Source organism: Diabrotica undecimpunctata, chromosome 3, assembly GCF_040954645.1.
Source record: "Diabrotica undecimpunctata isolate CICGRU chromosome 3, icDiaUnde3, whole genome shotgun sequence".
NCBI lineage: Eukaryota > Metazoa > Arthropoda > Insecta > Coleoptera > Chrysomelidae > Diabrotica > Diabrotica undecimpunctata.
In genome coordinates this window covers 21,889,307-21,906,559 of record NC_092805.1, presented here as the reverse complement: position 1 = coordinate 21,906,559, position 17,253 = coordinate 21,889,307, and the positions used below count along the sequence as shown (strand labels likewise).

Here is a 17,253-nt window from a genome sequence, read left to right as displayed (position 1 = left end):
AGGAATCATACGAACAAGCTGAATTTTTCTGAAAATGACAATTGTGGGATCCTAAAAAATATATGCAAAAAAGTTTATCACTCCTACCTTCCTTAGGGCTTCTCCCTAAAACGTCACCTCATAGGGGGAAAACGGAAAAAATCGATTTAAGAAAAATCTGCACACCCTAAAAAAATGTTTAAAATAAAAAATATAGCTGAGATAATTTTGGACAAAAATGTTTATTAGCAGTTTTTATGTAAAATGAACCGTTCTCTCAGAAACAATGCTTAAAGCGACCGGTGATGTTTAATGTCAGTTACGCGCGCGAAATTAATTTTAAACTAGACTTTATAAGAACTGTCTTCATTTGCTACAAAATAAAAAATTGGATACGAAAGCTGCTCTCTTTACTTATAGAACGTATTTTGATTTTCGTCGATAGGACACTCTGATCGAAAGATTTCGAATTTTTACCATCGAGTTGATATAAATTTTATTTAAAATTGATTTCGCTCGCCTAACTGACATTCAAAATCTCCGGTCGCTTCAAATGTTTCTGAGAGAACGGTTCCTTCTATATAAAAGTACTAATACAGATTTTTGTTCAGAATTATCTCAGCTACATTTTTTTCTACGGCATACAGATTCTTGTTATATCGATTTTTTCCCTCTACAAGTGGTGCTTTTAGGGGTAAACTGGGGGGTAGTAGTGGTAAATTTTTGGAATCCCAAAATTAACATGTTCAGCAAAATTCCGCTTTTTCCGCGGTTTTTTAGAGGTTCAGTGGTCTCTGACCACTAGAGCATGTTTTATAAATTATTTTTAATTTTCTTTTGTTATTTTATTACTTCACAATAATCCATGTAAGTATCTAGTGACTATTCTGTCTTAGCCAATCCTACGAGTAGAATGTATTTCTTCATCGTTACTTCTTGCTTTTGATATTATTTGAACTCCCAAGTATTTGAAGGTTTCAGTTGATTTTATAGTTCTCATTTCAATTTGTAGAGGTTTTCTGGTTTCTCTCTTGCAACTAAGTCCTCGGTTTTTGTATATCAATTGTAAGGCCCCACTTGGTGTATTCCTTTTTCAGTTTTTTAGTATGTAGTCTATATCACTCTCATCTTCAGCTAGAATTGCTTGAATTTCGTCAGCGAAATGTATCATGTACAATCTCTCATCTTCGATTGGGATATATTGCAGCACTTTCTTGTACACACTGAGAGTGCCTCGTTCGGATATGTTGAAGAGTGTAGGTAGCAGCCTTGCTTTAAACCCTTACTAATAGAAATGTTTATAGTTAATTTGTTTACAGTTTTAATGTTATCCGTGATATTTTTCCGTGATAGCTTTCTTATCGCTGGAGAAGCACAGAATGTATTGATGGGTGAAATGGATCGAGTAGAGGTGTGAAAAAAGAAACGCAATGAACCTTGAGATCATGTCACTACGTGGAGTAGTGAACGCTGTCCCATGCGTATTTCTTAATAAAATAAAATAAACTGAAATAAAATAATCGAATCGAATCAATCTACTGGAATCGAATAAAATCGAATGGTAGCCAATCGAAAGAAATATAATCGAATCAAATCTAATGGAATAGAATTGAGATCGAATCGATTGGGATCAAATGGAATAGAATCGATTGGAATTTAATCGAATCAAATAGATTGGAATAGAATCGATTGAAATCGAATAAAATCGACTGGTATCGAATTAGAGCAAATCGATTTGGGATAAAATCAAATAGAATAGATTGGAATTTACTCGAATCGAATCAATTGGGATCTAATCATCAACTGAAATCGAATAAAATTGGTATCAAATAAAAACGAATCTATTGGAATCTAATCGAATTAAATTAAATCGATTGCAATCAAATCGAATCAATTAAATTAAAAACCATCGCTCCGTGCGTGTGGCACTCCCGGAGTGCCACATCCTGTTTTTGTAAAATTGTACTGCTTTTATATATTTTTTTGTTTATTTCTTATTTTTCCATTGATACCCGGAGCATTGAAAGTGGTACATTATCGAATATCTTTGTCAGATGTATAAAGATTACACGAGTTGAAAGGTTGTGAACTAATCTTTTCTCAATGCTCCATAACCTGCTTTAGAGAAAATATAATGTCTATACAGGTTCTGCCTGCACGAAAGCCATTTTTTTCTTTTACATCTGTCATTCCTTTTTCATTATTTTTCCATAGAATTTTGAGAGTGAATTTATTACACTTAGCCCTCTGTAGTTTGAACAACGTTTCAACAACTCCTTTTTTGTAGATGTTAATATATGCTTTTGTCCACTCCGCTCATGTCCTTTATAGAATAAAGTGAAAACATAGGTACGCCAGTAATTCCCGTAGTAATCGTGGGCTCTGTTTTAATAATTTGTTCGGTGTACCTTGTTTTCCTTATTGCATCTTCGACTTCCTGTACTATTATTTCATCGTATTCCACTTCATATATTGTTGTGATGGTGTTCGTGAATTGTGGTTTTGTTTCGGTCAGTTGTGAGTAATGTTTCATCCAAGATCTTTCTTCTATTAAATCTATTCTACTCGTTCGTTTTCTGTTTGTTCTCAGATTTTTTACCGTTCTTCTTCTTCTAATAGCGCTACAAACCTTTGTGGTGTAGTGTTAAAGTAGTATAAAAGACGTATCTCAAAAATACTGAGATAAATACAGTAATCCAAATATATTAGAAATATCAAAAATATTCTACTGCAATAAATAATTGTTTTTCACTAGAAAACTAGGGCAGACCTATTGTATAGCAAGCGTGTCTTTTCAAAACACTTCCGCTACACTTTAACTTAACCTTGTAGATTCAGCAGTTTTATCAACATACTTGGCCTAGTAACGAGTTAATGTGTATTATAACCCTGATGTTATAAACAGGCAAACAGAAAGGAATAATAATCGTAATGTAGTTTAGTCCTTTAGTGTATGATTCCTACTTTCCATTCCTCTGGGCTGACTTTTAGTGTCCATATGCGGCAGATTAGTTTATGGATACGCTTCCATAGCACATGTCCACCATTCTTTATCTTCTGCAGTTATTTCACCTGTGCCAGACGCTTTGTTATTTTTCTATTTGTTTGATAGTTTCTTTGAATTGGTTCCTGTAATAATATAAATGCTTTATTTTCTTAGATCACTTAGGAACTTTAATTAGATTTGCCGCTCAGACGCCTTCAAGCCAATGAAGAATCCTGGCTCTTAACTGTCGATGCTTATATAAATATTTATGAAGGTAAAAATAAAAAATTTGGACCAAATATTACTGAGTGATTGTTGGATAGGTGGTAAATGAAAAAAACTAACAGTCAAAAATAGAAATTTATTAGTTTCATAAGATGATTCGATGTCAGAGTCGGTTCATGGACTCTAGCTTGGATTTTTACCACCCTTTTAGAGTGGGATGTAAACACCACTATTCACGTTAAAAACAAACAATTAAAATGATTATTTTATTGGCAACTACAGTACTAGTAACACTTTTAGTGTTAGTTTCTGCCGTTTTAGGTTTGTTCGCTGAACGGATCTTTGATAAGTCGGTCATGCGCATTTTAGTGTTTTTCATTCGCGTCGCAAAACTTCTGTCAACTTCGGCATCGCATATACGATGATACAAAGAATAACTTATTCTTTGCATCATGAGCGTATACCATTTACAGAGGTATGTGCTGAGATCTATTAGTTAGTGATCTTGTTCAAGGTTAAGTGGGATCAGTTCATGATCAATTTTTGAACGGGTACAAAACAATAATACGCCCAGACCTAACATGTGGTTCAGAGACCTGGGCTTTAACAAAAAATAATGAACACATGTTAGGATGTTTCGAATGGAAAGGACTAAGGCGAATCTATGGAGCAGCGAATGTCAATGGAGTGTGGAGAAGACGATACAACTTCGAACTTTATAGAATATACCAGGAACCTGATATCGTAAAACATATTAAGATATTACGTCTGAGGTGGATAGGGCATGTAATGCGGATGGAACAAAATGGCCCAGATAGAAAAACGCTCCTTGATAGACCCATTGGTCAGAGAAGAAGAGGAAGACCCAGACTAAATCATTAGTCCGGAGGAGACTAGCATAAAAATTAGCCTAAATGTATGCAATTTAAACAAGAAACGCGGATCGGTTCTGCGAACAAACATCTTAAAAATTACAGACAACCTTCTAAAACAAACTATAAAAGAATAAGTTTATGGCACAATTGTTTATGGTATGGCGTATGTAGCAGTTCACGACATTTGAAGATTGTTCCGATTAATCAATTCATGTCGAATAAATATAGAAAAGACACAGTTATATCTACAAAAACATTTTCATTGCCTCATTATATTTTTAAGATCTCTTTAGCGTTAGATCCATCAAGAAACTTCGATATTTCATGACGTTTTGTATCTACTTGGGTTTACAAATTGAGGGCATCGATTGTGCATGCATTATCATGATAAACTTGAGTCTATTTCTTAAATATTGCATAGTAGTTTTAGTTTAACACTTTTTAACTAAGCGTTCTGCCCATCTCAATATATTTAACTTGATTTTTTTGAAATATTTTTACTTTGAATATCATGCTTGTATATATATATTATAAGTCCACTTTACATTATGCAATTTTCATGTTATGCAACTGCACAGGCCCACGGCAGGAGATATTGCAGTCCATGCAATATCTCCGATAGTCGAAAAATTAGAACGTGTTCTATTTTTCATGCTATTTTGATGCAAATAAATTGTCAAAATTCATGTTGACAATATAACAAAATTTACAAATTTACAATTTATAGTTTAGAATAAAACTAAACCTTATGGTGTAAGTGTAAATGTTATTTATTGAACATAATAATTTGTGATTTAGATTTCATTGTTGTCTTCTTCTCTTTCGCATGTACAGCAAACGGCAATTTCACTGAGATTTCTAAAGTTCTGTTGCTCTGATTTTAAAAGAGCTCATTTTGACCGCATTTGGTAAGTAGATCGTGGCAAGAATACAGTCGTGTGCGCAAGTCTGCCTCAATGCCACGGAATGAATACCAGCAAAACGATTGTTTCCGATCGGTTCGCTGGTCGAAAAAGTCCGGTGTGAAAATGCGTCATTTCACACACTTCAGCATAATTGTCTCATGCCTTAGACAATTTTACATTTTTTTACGATGAAAGATTAATACAGCATTGTATTTTCGTCAACTGACATAATAAAATATATTATTAACTATAAGTTTGTTAAAGAAGGCTTTCTGTATACCTAGATAAGTACATAAAATATAAATTTGTTCTGTGGATCACATTTCATATTTTTGTTATTTACAATATGTACACACAGTATAAAATACATATAAATAATTCGAACTATACTAATGTTAAGCAATGTATTTAAATTCGAAAATTTTTGCTGATATTTTCAAAGATTTATGACATATTTCGTAATCTTATAACACAATTAATATTTGGGAGCGCTGCCACTTAAGAGGTCATGTGGGATGGTATGACTGTATTCATTCATGGTTACTCAAAGTTATGGATTTGTCTTTACTGTAACTTTGCTTAAAGTATTTTTATTTTATTGTTCTTTTCTGTAATTATACCGCTCACACTGATGTGCTTTTTGTTTTATTCAACCTACGGTTGAACGTACACCATATTATTCTCAAGCTTCAGAAGATGTTCTCACTGGATACTGCCCATTCAAGTATCGTCTCTGTAAAATGGACAAAATGGAGCATCTGATCATAGATGTAGGGTACCAACACAAGATCTTTCAGATCGAATGAGGAAACGTTGATGACGTCAAATGAGCTATTTGAAGTCCATAATCTAGTAAATAATCTGTACAGCTGCATCATTAAATAAATTGAAACAATTTATTAATATTATTAAAAATAAACCTCCATTATGGATATTTTCGAGGCTAAAAACAAATAATAAATAATAAAAAAAGTGTCTAGTAAGTATGAAAAGAAATATTCGACGAGATAAATGGTTAGAAACACGCATCGTGATGAAATAAAAAGAGGACTAGTCTTTGGACCTTTCTCTAGAAGAACAGAAAATTAATATCACTCAAGCACACTATCTTGGACTTTTATTAAATAGAGTAAAATATGGATAATACTGTAACGAACACAATAAATTTCAACTTTGCAAGCAGAAAAGGTGAAAATATAAATAATGGGTTGAGTTTACCGAAAGTACGAGCTGAATATAGCCGCAAATAGACCGATCATATTACGAACGAAATGGTGTTGCACAGAATGGGAAGAGACAGAACTTTTGACCACCATTAAAAGGCGAAAGTTGTTGCAGCTGATTATGAAGGGTAAAATCGAAGGAAAAAGGGGTCCTGGTAGACGACAAATATCCTGGATTAAAAACATTCGCGACTGGACCGGGTTAAACACACAGACGCTCTTAAGAAAGGCAGAAGATAGAGACGAATTTGCAATGGATATAGCCAACCTTCATTAGTGGAGACGGCACTAGAAGAAGAAGAAGAGCAGGCAGAAAGGCAAATCAATGAAGTCAAATTTAAACAAATAAATGAACTAAGGAATGAAAATAGAATTACTATACTTGTTAGTGTGATGAAAGTCGAAATTACTTTTTAAAAAAACCGTTGTTCACATTACATATCGATATAAAAATAAAACAAGATTGGAAAAAACATGGCAATGAACTACTACTCCCACTTTTGAGATAACTAGTACTTCCTCTCTTCAGATAAACTTACTTACCCTCCTTTTGTTTCTCAAAACTCCTTGTACCGTTTAGGTGTGTCGGAGGACTTGCTTTTAAAAATAGCATGTGCAAATGAGTCTCATAATGAACTTACAACAAAAAAATAAACACTTTAATATATCCAACATAAACAATACTATCGTCACTTAATATCGTTGGAAATTTTGATTTCTAAAATACCTCACTAATTCTGATACACTCTTAAAGATTTGACAGGGCACACTATGTCGCCAAACGGAAATTTTCGAAAGCATGTTAACTAAGAATCGTTTGGATTACCAACTGAGTGAATTTTCTCGTAGTTCCGATTAAATGGCGGCTCAATTTTTCGTGAGATTTTTCGTCAAAGACCGTAAGATATTACATATGAATATACACAAAAACACTCACATCATTTATTAGAACATGGAACTATTCTAATATACTAAACTACTAAATTTAAGTTTCCACATCCCAGTATAATTTTTGGAATGCTTCACCAAAAATCTATAAAATCACACCTTCGTCATTGTTAAAATATTTAGAATTCAAATTGCGAATTGGCACTGGTCATAGATAAATATCTTAATAGCTCGCAACTCGGACTCGAAGTAAATTATGCGATCCCTACGTTTCTCTAAACATACAATTTAGCATTTTAAAAAGTTCCCCTATTTTTAAAAAAGAAGAGAAGTTTCCCTATTTTTAACAACTGGCTTGCAGAGAATTTTAAGCTTAAATTTAAACTTATAAATCTCATAAGTTTTCTTCACTTCTCAATCGAAGGGTACAACAACACCTCTCAAAATTTCACTCAAAATATGGTTATTTGTCCACAAGATCAAGGCCCAGTAAGTCAACTGTCAAATTGTTTGTGTCACCCAGCGCCAATTTATAAAGATTTACAGGTTACATTTAATCATTTCTTCATTTAAATTTTTTTTGGAAATCTAAACGTCAAAATAAATTTAAAATATAATTCTCATTACAATGAATTGTGGTTTAATCCCTTATAAAATAATATTTAACTGTTTTACGATATGTGACAACAATTACTATTTAAATGGGAATAAGCCACAATTAAAGGTTAAAATACGTTTATTGACGTTTCAATTTCCACTTCGGAAATCGTTCTCAAAATACAAACCTTTTAACAAAAATAGAACGATTTCCGAAGTGGAAATTGAAACGTCAATAAACGTATTTTAACCTTTAATTGTGGCTTATTCCCATTTAAATAGTAATTAATTTAAAATGCCACAAGAAAATAGCTTCAGAACAATGTGACAACAAGGCACAGATGATCTTTGAGGGTTTTTAATTTACAGTGGGAGATGCGCATGGTTTCATATGGAACCCACTCAAAAGATGTCATTCTTTTCTTAAAACGTACATTCTCTATTTTTGTTGCTTTTAGTAATTTATGGAAATTTATTTTGTAGTATCTATTATATCTCTATCTATTTGTATTGATAGTTTTTATCTGTCAATTCTTGTCTTTGTTGTATTTCTTCTCAGTTTTTGATACATAAGACACGTTAAAAGAGGTTATCAGACTCAAATAAGTAGTCAAGTCCTCGATTTAAAAAAATAGGATAAAATAAATTTAGATAAGAAAGGCCAAACGTAAATATTTAACAACTGGTTTTATTTTACATAACCTAAAAACATACATCATACAAATCTATGTTTTTATAACATCTAACAATATACATATAATTGTATTCACTTAAAAAATATTTCAGCTTGTTAAAAAAACAAAGTTTAAAAAATATTTGGTTTTATAGAGACCTTTAAAAAAACTTAAAGAAATGGTGTATATATCTTCTACGTGATAGTTTCTACTGTTTTCATATGGTACCATAATGTCCAGAATCGGTAAAACTAAAATATAATGATAATATCAATGGTTCATTATTAATATGTCGTCATATCCATGTATGGTATTTTTATTGTAGAAATAAGTGTTTCATAATTTTTGAAAGTACCGTTTTAACAATGAAACAGTGACGGGTCTATCTGAATATCAGTCTGTAAATCATAACAATAACTAGAAATTAATAGGACAATTAAAATTCATGAAGCAACTCGTGTTAAAAATTACCTTAAGGACAATGGTTCGTTACAGTTAAATTTGTCATAAATTGATGGATCTGTTAAAGTGGTAGTTTAATTAGAGAAGAGCAATAAAAACAAACGTCTATAGAATATGTCAAGTATTACTTAAACGCAAACTGCAAGCTAAAGAAATATAAAATGCTGTAGATGCAAATCATCTCCTGCAAACAAACAACTTGTTATGGAACATATTGATTATTTCAGCAAATAAGCTCGGTACTTAGTAAATAAATAATACTGTTCTCGTTTTTAAGTATATTAAATTACCATGTAAGTTTCGAAATATAGCAATATCGGTATAGACGCATATTAGCAATATTGTCATTTTGATGGTATCTGAGTTCCTATAGTTTCAGTACAGGAATGCTGTATATATTGATTATGAGACGAAAAAGTTATTTTCCAAATATGAAATTTAATCTTCGTTAGTTTTGCTTGTTCATTCTTCTTCTTCATGTGCCTTGTCCGTTCCGAACGTTGGCAATCAACATGGCTATTCTGACTTTGTTTACGGCAGATCTGAATAGTTCAGCAGATGACAATCCGAACCATTGCCGCAAGTTTTGGATCCACGAGTGTCTTCTCCTCCCTGGACCCCTTCTGCTGTCTATTTTCCCTTGAACGATCAGTTGTAGTACTCTATATTTATTATGTCTCATAACGTTACCCAAGTATTCCAACTTTCTTTTCTTTATACTTATTCCTACCTCTCTCTCTTACCTATCCGGCGTAGTATCTCTTCGTTGGTCACGTGCTCAGTCCAGGATATACGTAATATACGTCGGTAAGCCCACATTTCGAAGGCCTCTACTTTTTTCATCAATGTTGCGGTCATTGTCCACGCCTCCATTCCATATAACAAAACCGGGAATACATAATATTTCAGAAGTCGAATTTTGAGAGGTAGGGTGAGGCTTTTAGAGGTGAAAATTTGCTTCATGCTAGTGAACGATGCTCTTGCCTTTTCTACTCTTATACGTATTTCCTTCGCTTGATCCCAATTTGAGTTAACTGTTGTTCCCAAGTAGATGTACGAATCCACGTGTTCAATTCTTTCATTGTCTAATATCAGTTGCTGTGGTGGTTGTTGGGTTTTGCTTACTAACATCCATTTGGTTTTTGTGATATTTAGTCTGAGTCCGTATTGTGCACTTGTTTTTTGTATCTTACTCATTAGGTAACTCAGTTCCTCCATGCTACTTGCTAGAATCACAGTGTCATCAGCATACCTTATGTTATTAATTATTTCTCCATTTATCTTTATGCCTTCTGTGCTTTCCTCCAGCGCTGTCTTAAATACTTCTTCTGAGTATATATTAAAGAGAATAGGAGACAAGATACAGCCCTGTCGTACCCCTTTCTTGATCTCAATTTTATTGGTCAATGTAGATCCTACTTTCACTTTAGCTGTTTGGCCCCAATAGAGACTCGCTATTGTTCGAATGTCTCTGTAGTCGACTCCGATCTTATGGAGAACTGCAATTATCTTTTCGTGCTTTACGTTATCGAATGCTTTTGGGTAGTCTATAAAGCATATGTACACGTCTTTGTTCATATCTCTGCAGCGCTGGATGAGTACCTGTAGACTAAAAAGTGTTTCTCTTGTCCCAAGAGAATTCCGAAACCCAAACTGCAAATCTCCAATGTTATCCTCGCATTTTTTGCTTATTCTGTTGTAAATAACCTTGGTGTATGCCTTCGAAATGTGGTTAATTAGACTTATCATCCGATGTTGATCACAAGACTTTGCTTTTGGTTTTTTCGGTATGGCAACAAAAGTTGACTCTAGCCAGTCTTCAGGAAACTCCCCGCTGTTATAAATATTGTTAAAGAGTCTGACGAGTGAGTCTAGAAATTGACTGTTTGTTTCGCACAGCATTTTCAATACTTCCCCGTATACGTTATTGTTCATTGGCGGATTGATACCTCTATGGAATGCGGTCTATTGCGCGGTCGTCCGATATTTCTTCTACCGATTAGTGATATATCTCTTGCTACTTTGACCACACGGTTCCTCATTCTGCTTATGTGGTTATTCCATTTTTTTTTCTATTTTGTGTCCATTCATTTATACACTGCACGTTACATTTTCTTCTAATGTCCACTTCTCTTTCGATCTCTCAGCGTATTTCCTGTAATTCTTCTCAGTACTCTCTTCTCTGCCGTTTCCAGTAGCCTTCGTCTTGTTGCTATGTAGGGTCTTGTTTACAAGACCTGTTGTCTTACAGTATCTTTATAAATTCTTGACTTCATCTCAGTGTTAATGTGTCTGTTTCGCCATATAGTGTTATTAAGGTATCCTGCCAGTCTATTTGGTTTTTGAACTTGATCTCTCACTTCTTTGTCCAGGTCTACATAGCTGGATAGTGTAATTCCAAGGTATTTTATTTCCATTACTTGCTCAATACTACTGCCATCGATTTCGAGTTTACATCTGGTTGGTTCTTTGCTGACTACTATTGTTTTGATTTTATAAGTTATGACAACTGAATTAGCTGAATTCTTTTGCTCTTGTGTTAAATATGTGGACTGGTCTTGATCCTCTTCCTTTGTTGACACTTCATCCATGATTGAATTGAAGAGACTAGGACTTAATAAGTCCCCCTGTCTTATTCCGTTGTCTATGTTTATAGTTTCTGTACATTGTCCATCTATTCTGACCTCCATTTTGTTGTTTTGGCAGATGTTTTCAATCGTTTTTATATCCATGGAAACTTCTCTATTACCTAGAAGATGGATTACATCTTTGAGTCTTACTCTGCCAAATGCTTTCTTTCACAAGTAGCTTGAGATAACAATGAAAAACAGAGAAATTCTGCTGATAATCTGAGACGTTAGAGATTAGGGCTTGAAATAGGAACCCGTGCAACGTTTTAATACTTTATAGTACTAATAGTGGTAGTAAAAAAATTACATATTTCTACAATAAAATATCCGATTCTATTTGATAGTTCTGTACTGACACATGTAAAAAATGTTTATATTGTGTTAGTAAATATTTAAATGGTTTGAAAGATTTGCCCTAGCTTTATACATTCTAATTATTTAGTCATATTTGTACAGTTGTTAGCGCCCCCATCAAAAACTGATAATAAATATAATTGTCAATTAATCTATAGAAGGTTTTATATACAAATCATCAATTATATTGCATTTTATGTACAAATACATAGTGATGTATGTGAATACCCTACTACAAAATATTATTCTTTTTATATGTACTGAATAAAACGATTAGAAGCACTTCTACCCATATTTCACTACAGTCGTTGGTTGGGTTCAAGTCTGGATCTATTGGATTTCAGAATTTTTTCATTACTGTGACTTTCAAAATATAAATATACATATGCTTTCTACTTTGGGTGTAGATCGATATTATGCATATATCTACAGTGCATACTATTAAGGGTACATGGATATACGAAACTTAAAATTTAACGACGATTCCGAATATCTAAGTGTAAAGAAACTGTGTACTTTCGTTGAGTAATATTTACAGATCTTTGGGGAGTTCACGTGATTCAAACACGTTATTGTTTTGACGGCACTCTTGGAGTTGGAAATAGTTATAGACAACCTACTACTGCGTAGTTTGTCCTAGTTTGGTAGGAGAGATCATTTTAACAATATTTTTTCATTTTCTACTTGTACTGCGAATCGAATTCACATCATCCGCTGATAAACTCACCTATAAGCTACTTAAACCGGACAAAAGAGTAACTGAAGAGAATATAAATACTTCAAATTCAGCGCATCGCTAATGGCAAATGGAATTTGGCCTCAACGTTTAAAAAACAAAAACATTTTTCTAGCTAGTTAGGGAAGGTATGGTATATTCATTTGCGGCAGTAATAGCAATATCTGAGAGCAATTCACCAGCGTGAAAATGTTTGGTTTACAAGTTTATATGCAATAATAGGATAAGTGAAAAAAGTTATGTTTTAATATAAAGTAGGTAATAATAATATAGGGGAAAGGGAAGATATGGACAAATTGCTTACATTCTTAAATATAAATACATATATGGTACAATGCTTAAACGTTTCGAGAGAAAAATTCTAAGGAAAATATATGGAGGAATCCAAGAACAGGGTTTGTGGCGTAGGCGCTACAACTTTGAGTTATACAGAAGTTTTGGGGAACCTGACGTTGTAAAATGTATTAAATTAGCACGCCTTCGATGGATAGGGCATGTAATTAGGCGAGATGAAACGGCATGAAGAGGCAACGATCAGAAAAATTTTCGACCGAAGAGGACCAGTGGGAAGACGAGCCAGAGGAAGACCAAAACTTAGGTATCAAGATAACATAGAGGATGATCTAAAATCCATTGGAGAAAAAGCATGGAGAAGAGTTGCCAGAGACAGGGGCGAATGGAAGATTGTTCTGAAGAATGCTTTGGCTCATAATAAGCTGTAATGCCACTGATGATGATATGGTACAATGAAAAAAGTTATCAGGTGTACTAAACCCAAAACAAAGCCTATTTGAACTAACTAACCAACTAACTGACAATTATCTAACCTAACCTACACAGGTGTTTAAGGAATAGACATCGGGATTACAAAGAACTCAATTCAAAAAATTTTGCAAGAAAAGTATATTAAAAAAATTATGTTCCTGTTGGATACCACATCTGTTACAAATAAACAGAAAGCAGTTAAGTGTTATAGAAACAATTATACAACAACTATATAATAAAATTTTTCATTTTGAATGGTTTATTCCACTGGTTAACGAAAACGGGAAGAGACAATTACAAATATTAAGACAAATACAGGATACAGCATATTTTACGGAGAAAACTCAGTATGAGGAAGATTTATGCGTGTTTTTTAATTTGTTAAATTCTCACAATACGATTTCAGGATATAGGCTCGGAAAACCAGTGGTAACATTTCGACTGAAATTTGGGTCGGTCGAAATAAAAATGTTCATCTTCTTAAGACGGTTTGTCGCCCGAGACGCCGCAGTCGTTCGGATATAATACACGGCTATTCATAAAGACAACAAAGCTATACATATTAACAAGGTATTTACTCAATACATATAGTACAAACAACACAAAAGCGATACGCACAAAAGGATTCGTAAGCTCTTAGTACAACACAAGCTGTAAAATATGTTACAATCTACACTGGAGGGCAAAAACAGCGGTCACCCTATATATTTTGGAATAAAGAAATATTCCTCAATATTTTTTACCTTTAAATTAATTGATTCTTTAGAGTCTTTATTTAATTAGCCTATAAAACGATACGATATCAAACAATAAAAATTACGAATGAACTTAAAGCGAATTATATAATATCGGGTATTCTGTTCGATAATCACTTGTATATATCTTGGAATGGAACAAAGTTTGAATAAAATCTCGAGGAAGACAATCATATTCTTTACGAAGCACGTTCTGTAGCTCAGCAAGACTTTTTGGCTGGCTTGATTGATTTTTAATGATAGGATGAAGTTCATACCAAATTTTTCGGATCATATTCAGCACAGAGCTGCAAACTAGCCATTATAGTTCTAGGGAATTGATGCCTTCTTTCTTCAAGTAATTCATCACGATTCTTATAGTATGTCGTGGTAAATCAGGTATAAAGATGAAATTATCCCCTAAAAATGGGCCAAACGTATCAACTGCTTCTACCAAAACATCCTCTATATGCCGGTAAGCATTCAAGAGGTCGTAGATGATGAGCTGTTCACATCAAGCTTCAAATAAAATTTCAGTTCAAACCATTCAACAAACTTTTTTCTTTGGGACATACAAGTTTGGACATATCTTTCATTTCATTACATTTTATTATCTCCAAACCCATCTGTACGTCCTATTGGTGATTTGTCGAAGAAACATTATTCGTTTCCTTGCATTTTCTGGATTTCTCAATTATTCCAGTTTCGTTGCGGCGTCTTCTAACCATTCGATCAAATACATTCACATTTCGAAACACCTGAAATCGGTTTCTTACAGAAATTGCAGTGGCACAAATAAGTGATGATTTGGGGTTTTGTGGCAGTTTCAAGGTTAGGATGTTTTTAATTTATTGAGAGTACCACAAATGCTACGAAGTATCAACAAATAGTTCAAAATAGCATATTACCAGGTATTGTGAAATTAAATGCTGGCGGGAATTATATTTTAACAGGACAAGGTCAAGAATTATAGGACCAAGGGCCTGTCATATGGCCAGAACCACAAACAACTGGTTTGGAAACCACAATATAAATGTCATTTCTTGGCCTTCCAACAATCCTGACCTAAATTTCATTGAAACACTACAGCATAACATGAAACAGATACTAACGAATAATACACAGCGGACATTACACGAACTTCAAGCCAAAATGGAGCAGATTTGCAAAGAATTAACGTTTGAACTGTGCAGATCCTCAAACGAGTAATGCCCAACCGAATTCGAGCGGATATCAAGTCTAAAGGCGAAGCTACTCTATAAAGCGAGTTTATAATAAGGCTGTTATATAAATTTGAAGAAATGGATATATCACAGAGTTAGGACGTTCATAAAAATACATTCAAATGAGTATTGATCCTCATTGATAAATATTTTGGAAAATAATAAATTTACTGTCAGTGTACACTATTTATTTTATTCGCTATCCTACTAACAAATGTTCTCTTTAAAGATTTGCTATAAAACCTCCTATTGATGGATCTTACAATTACATTGTCATTATTTAGTAAGAACATAGATTTGTTTACAAATTAGATGCTTTTGGTTATTTTTTTAGGAATTTCACACAGGAAACCACGTCAATATTTATACAATATTTTACATGCTGTTTAGAGCCTAAACTTTAAACGAATAGGTCAAGATACCTAAAATAAATACAATTTTACAATAAAATTTCAATTCTTTAACAATATCATCTCTGTTACTATCTATATATTAGCCTTTATGTTATGGCAGTCATCAATGATATTACACAAAATAGTACATTATATGTACCGTATTCGAGATTTAAATTAAAGCTTTTTTTCTTCTTCGTCTAAAGAATCTATTGAGCATTCCGAATGAGATCTGTAGAAAGAAAAGTAAACTTTTAAGATCCACGCATATCTTGGATTCAGTATTAGTCGGTTAATAATAAGTTAGTGACATGTCTATAACTAAAGGAACGACATATTAGAGCTAGGGTTAGAATAATGTCACAAAATAGATAATCTCTATCAATATAAGATTTGAGATTTATTTAGTCAAAAAAATTAGTCTTAATATCAGGTTTAGAACACAGCTCGTTGCACTGACAATATTGTAAAAGATAATTAAAAAAAGCATACAAGGAGGGTAAGTTGTTTGTTTCAGTAACTAAAGAACTCAACCTATCTAGATAGAGAAAGAGAGATAGATACAGCAAAGCATATAGGACAGGGCCATAAAACTATATAATCACATCTTAAAAATATGGGAGGGGGTAACAGATAGACGAATAATGCTGAAAATGAGCTGATGGAAAAATACAAATAACGAAACAAATCATCATCTTTGGCTCGACAATCCTTCTGTGGATCCTGGCCTGCTCGAAGATTAGTCGCCATTAGTTTTGGCAACGTGTTGTCCTCTTCTGATCTCTAGTATCCCTAATTCGGTCTTAACTCCATCTAATCACCTAATTCGCGGTCGGCCTCTGTTTCTTCTTCCTATAGGTGTTCCAGTCGTTAGCTTTTTAGCAATAATGTTGTCAGGCATTCGTATTGTATCCGGTCCATCTAAGTCGCTGTATTTTAATGAACGTTACGACATCTGGTTCATTAAAGATATGGTATATATTCGAAATTAAATCTTTTGCGCCACTGCCCTTGATCCTCTATAGTTCCAAATTTTTGCGGAGTATCTTACGCTCGAATATACCCAGAAGTCTGTCATCCTTCTGCGTTAGAGTCCACGTTTCTTTCTTTTATTTCTTGAGTGGAACTGTTTTTGGAGTCCATAGTATGCCCTATTTGTAAGGTTTATTCGTCTTTTAATTTCTTCGCTTGTTTTATTGATAGTAGTCACTAGCGAGCCAAGGTATGTGAAGCTGTCAACACGTTCAAAGATATGATTTCCAAATGCTCTTTCCCGTTCCTCATTTGCTATAGAATCCTTAGTAACCAACATGTACTTTGTTTGGTTTTGTTTTTGTATATGACTAGACCGACCTGTTTCGCCGCCGTTTCCAATTCTAGGAAATATTGCTCAACATTTCGCTTGCTACATCCTGTTATGTCAATGTGATCAGCGTATGCTAAGATTTGTATCGATCTATGGTAAATAGTATCGCCGTCTCTAATTCGTGTGTCTTGGACTGCCTTTTTCAAGGCAATGTTAAATAGGAGGCAAGCCAGGGCATCCCCTTTATCTCAAAAGATCGAGAATATTTTCCCTGTATCCTAACGCTGGCTTTTAGGTTA

At 33.6% G+C, this 17,253-nt stretch overlaps 1 protein-coding gene across 7 annotated transcripts in view; it reads right to left on the bottom strand.

Annotated features, from left to right (window-relative positions):
* LOC140436570 (protein Malvolio-like) overlaps nt 1-17,253 on the bottom strand; it is an 80,657-nt gene that overhangs the window by 4,171 nt on the left and 59,233 nt on the right. For 2 of the 7 annotated variants that reach the window (XM_072525502.1, XM_072525497.1), the window contains one exon: nt 3,312-15,880. The exons of 3 other annotated variants lie outside the window; for them this stretch is intronic. Coding sequence is in view for 2 of the 4 variants with exons in the window: in XM_072525497.1 (XP_072381598.1) it covers nt 15,826-15,880 (55 nt within the window). In the remaining 2 variants the exon portion in view is untranslated. Of the gene's footprint in view, nt 1-3,311; nt 15,881-17,253 lie in introns of those variants that run through there. 2 more of the 7 variants (XM_072525503.1, XM_072525501.1) reach the window with 1 other exon arrangement.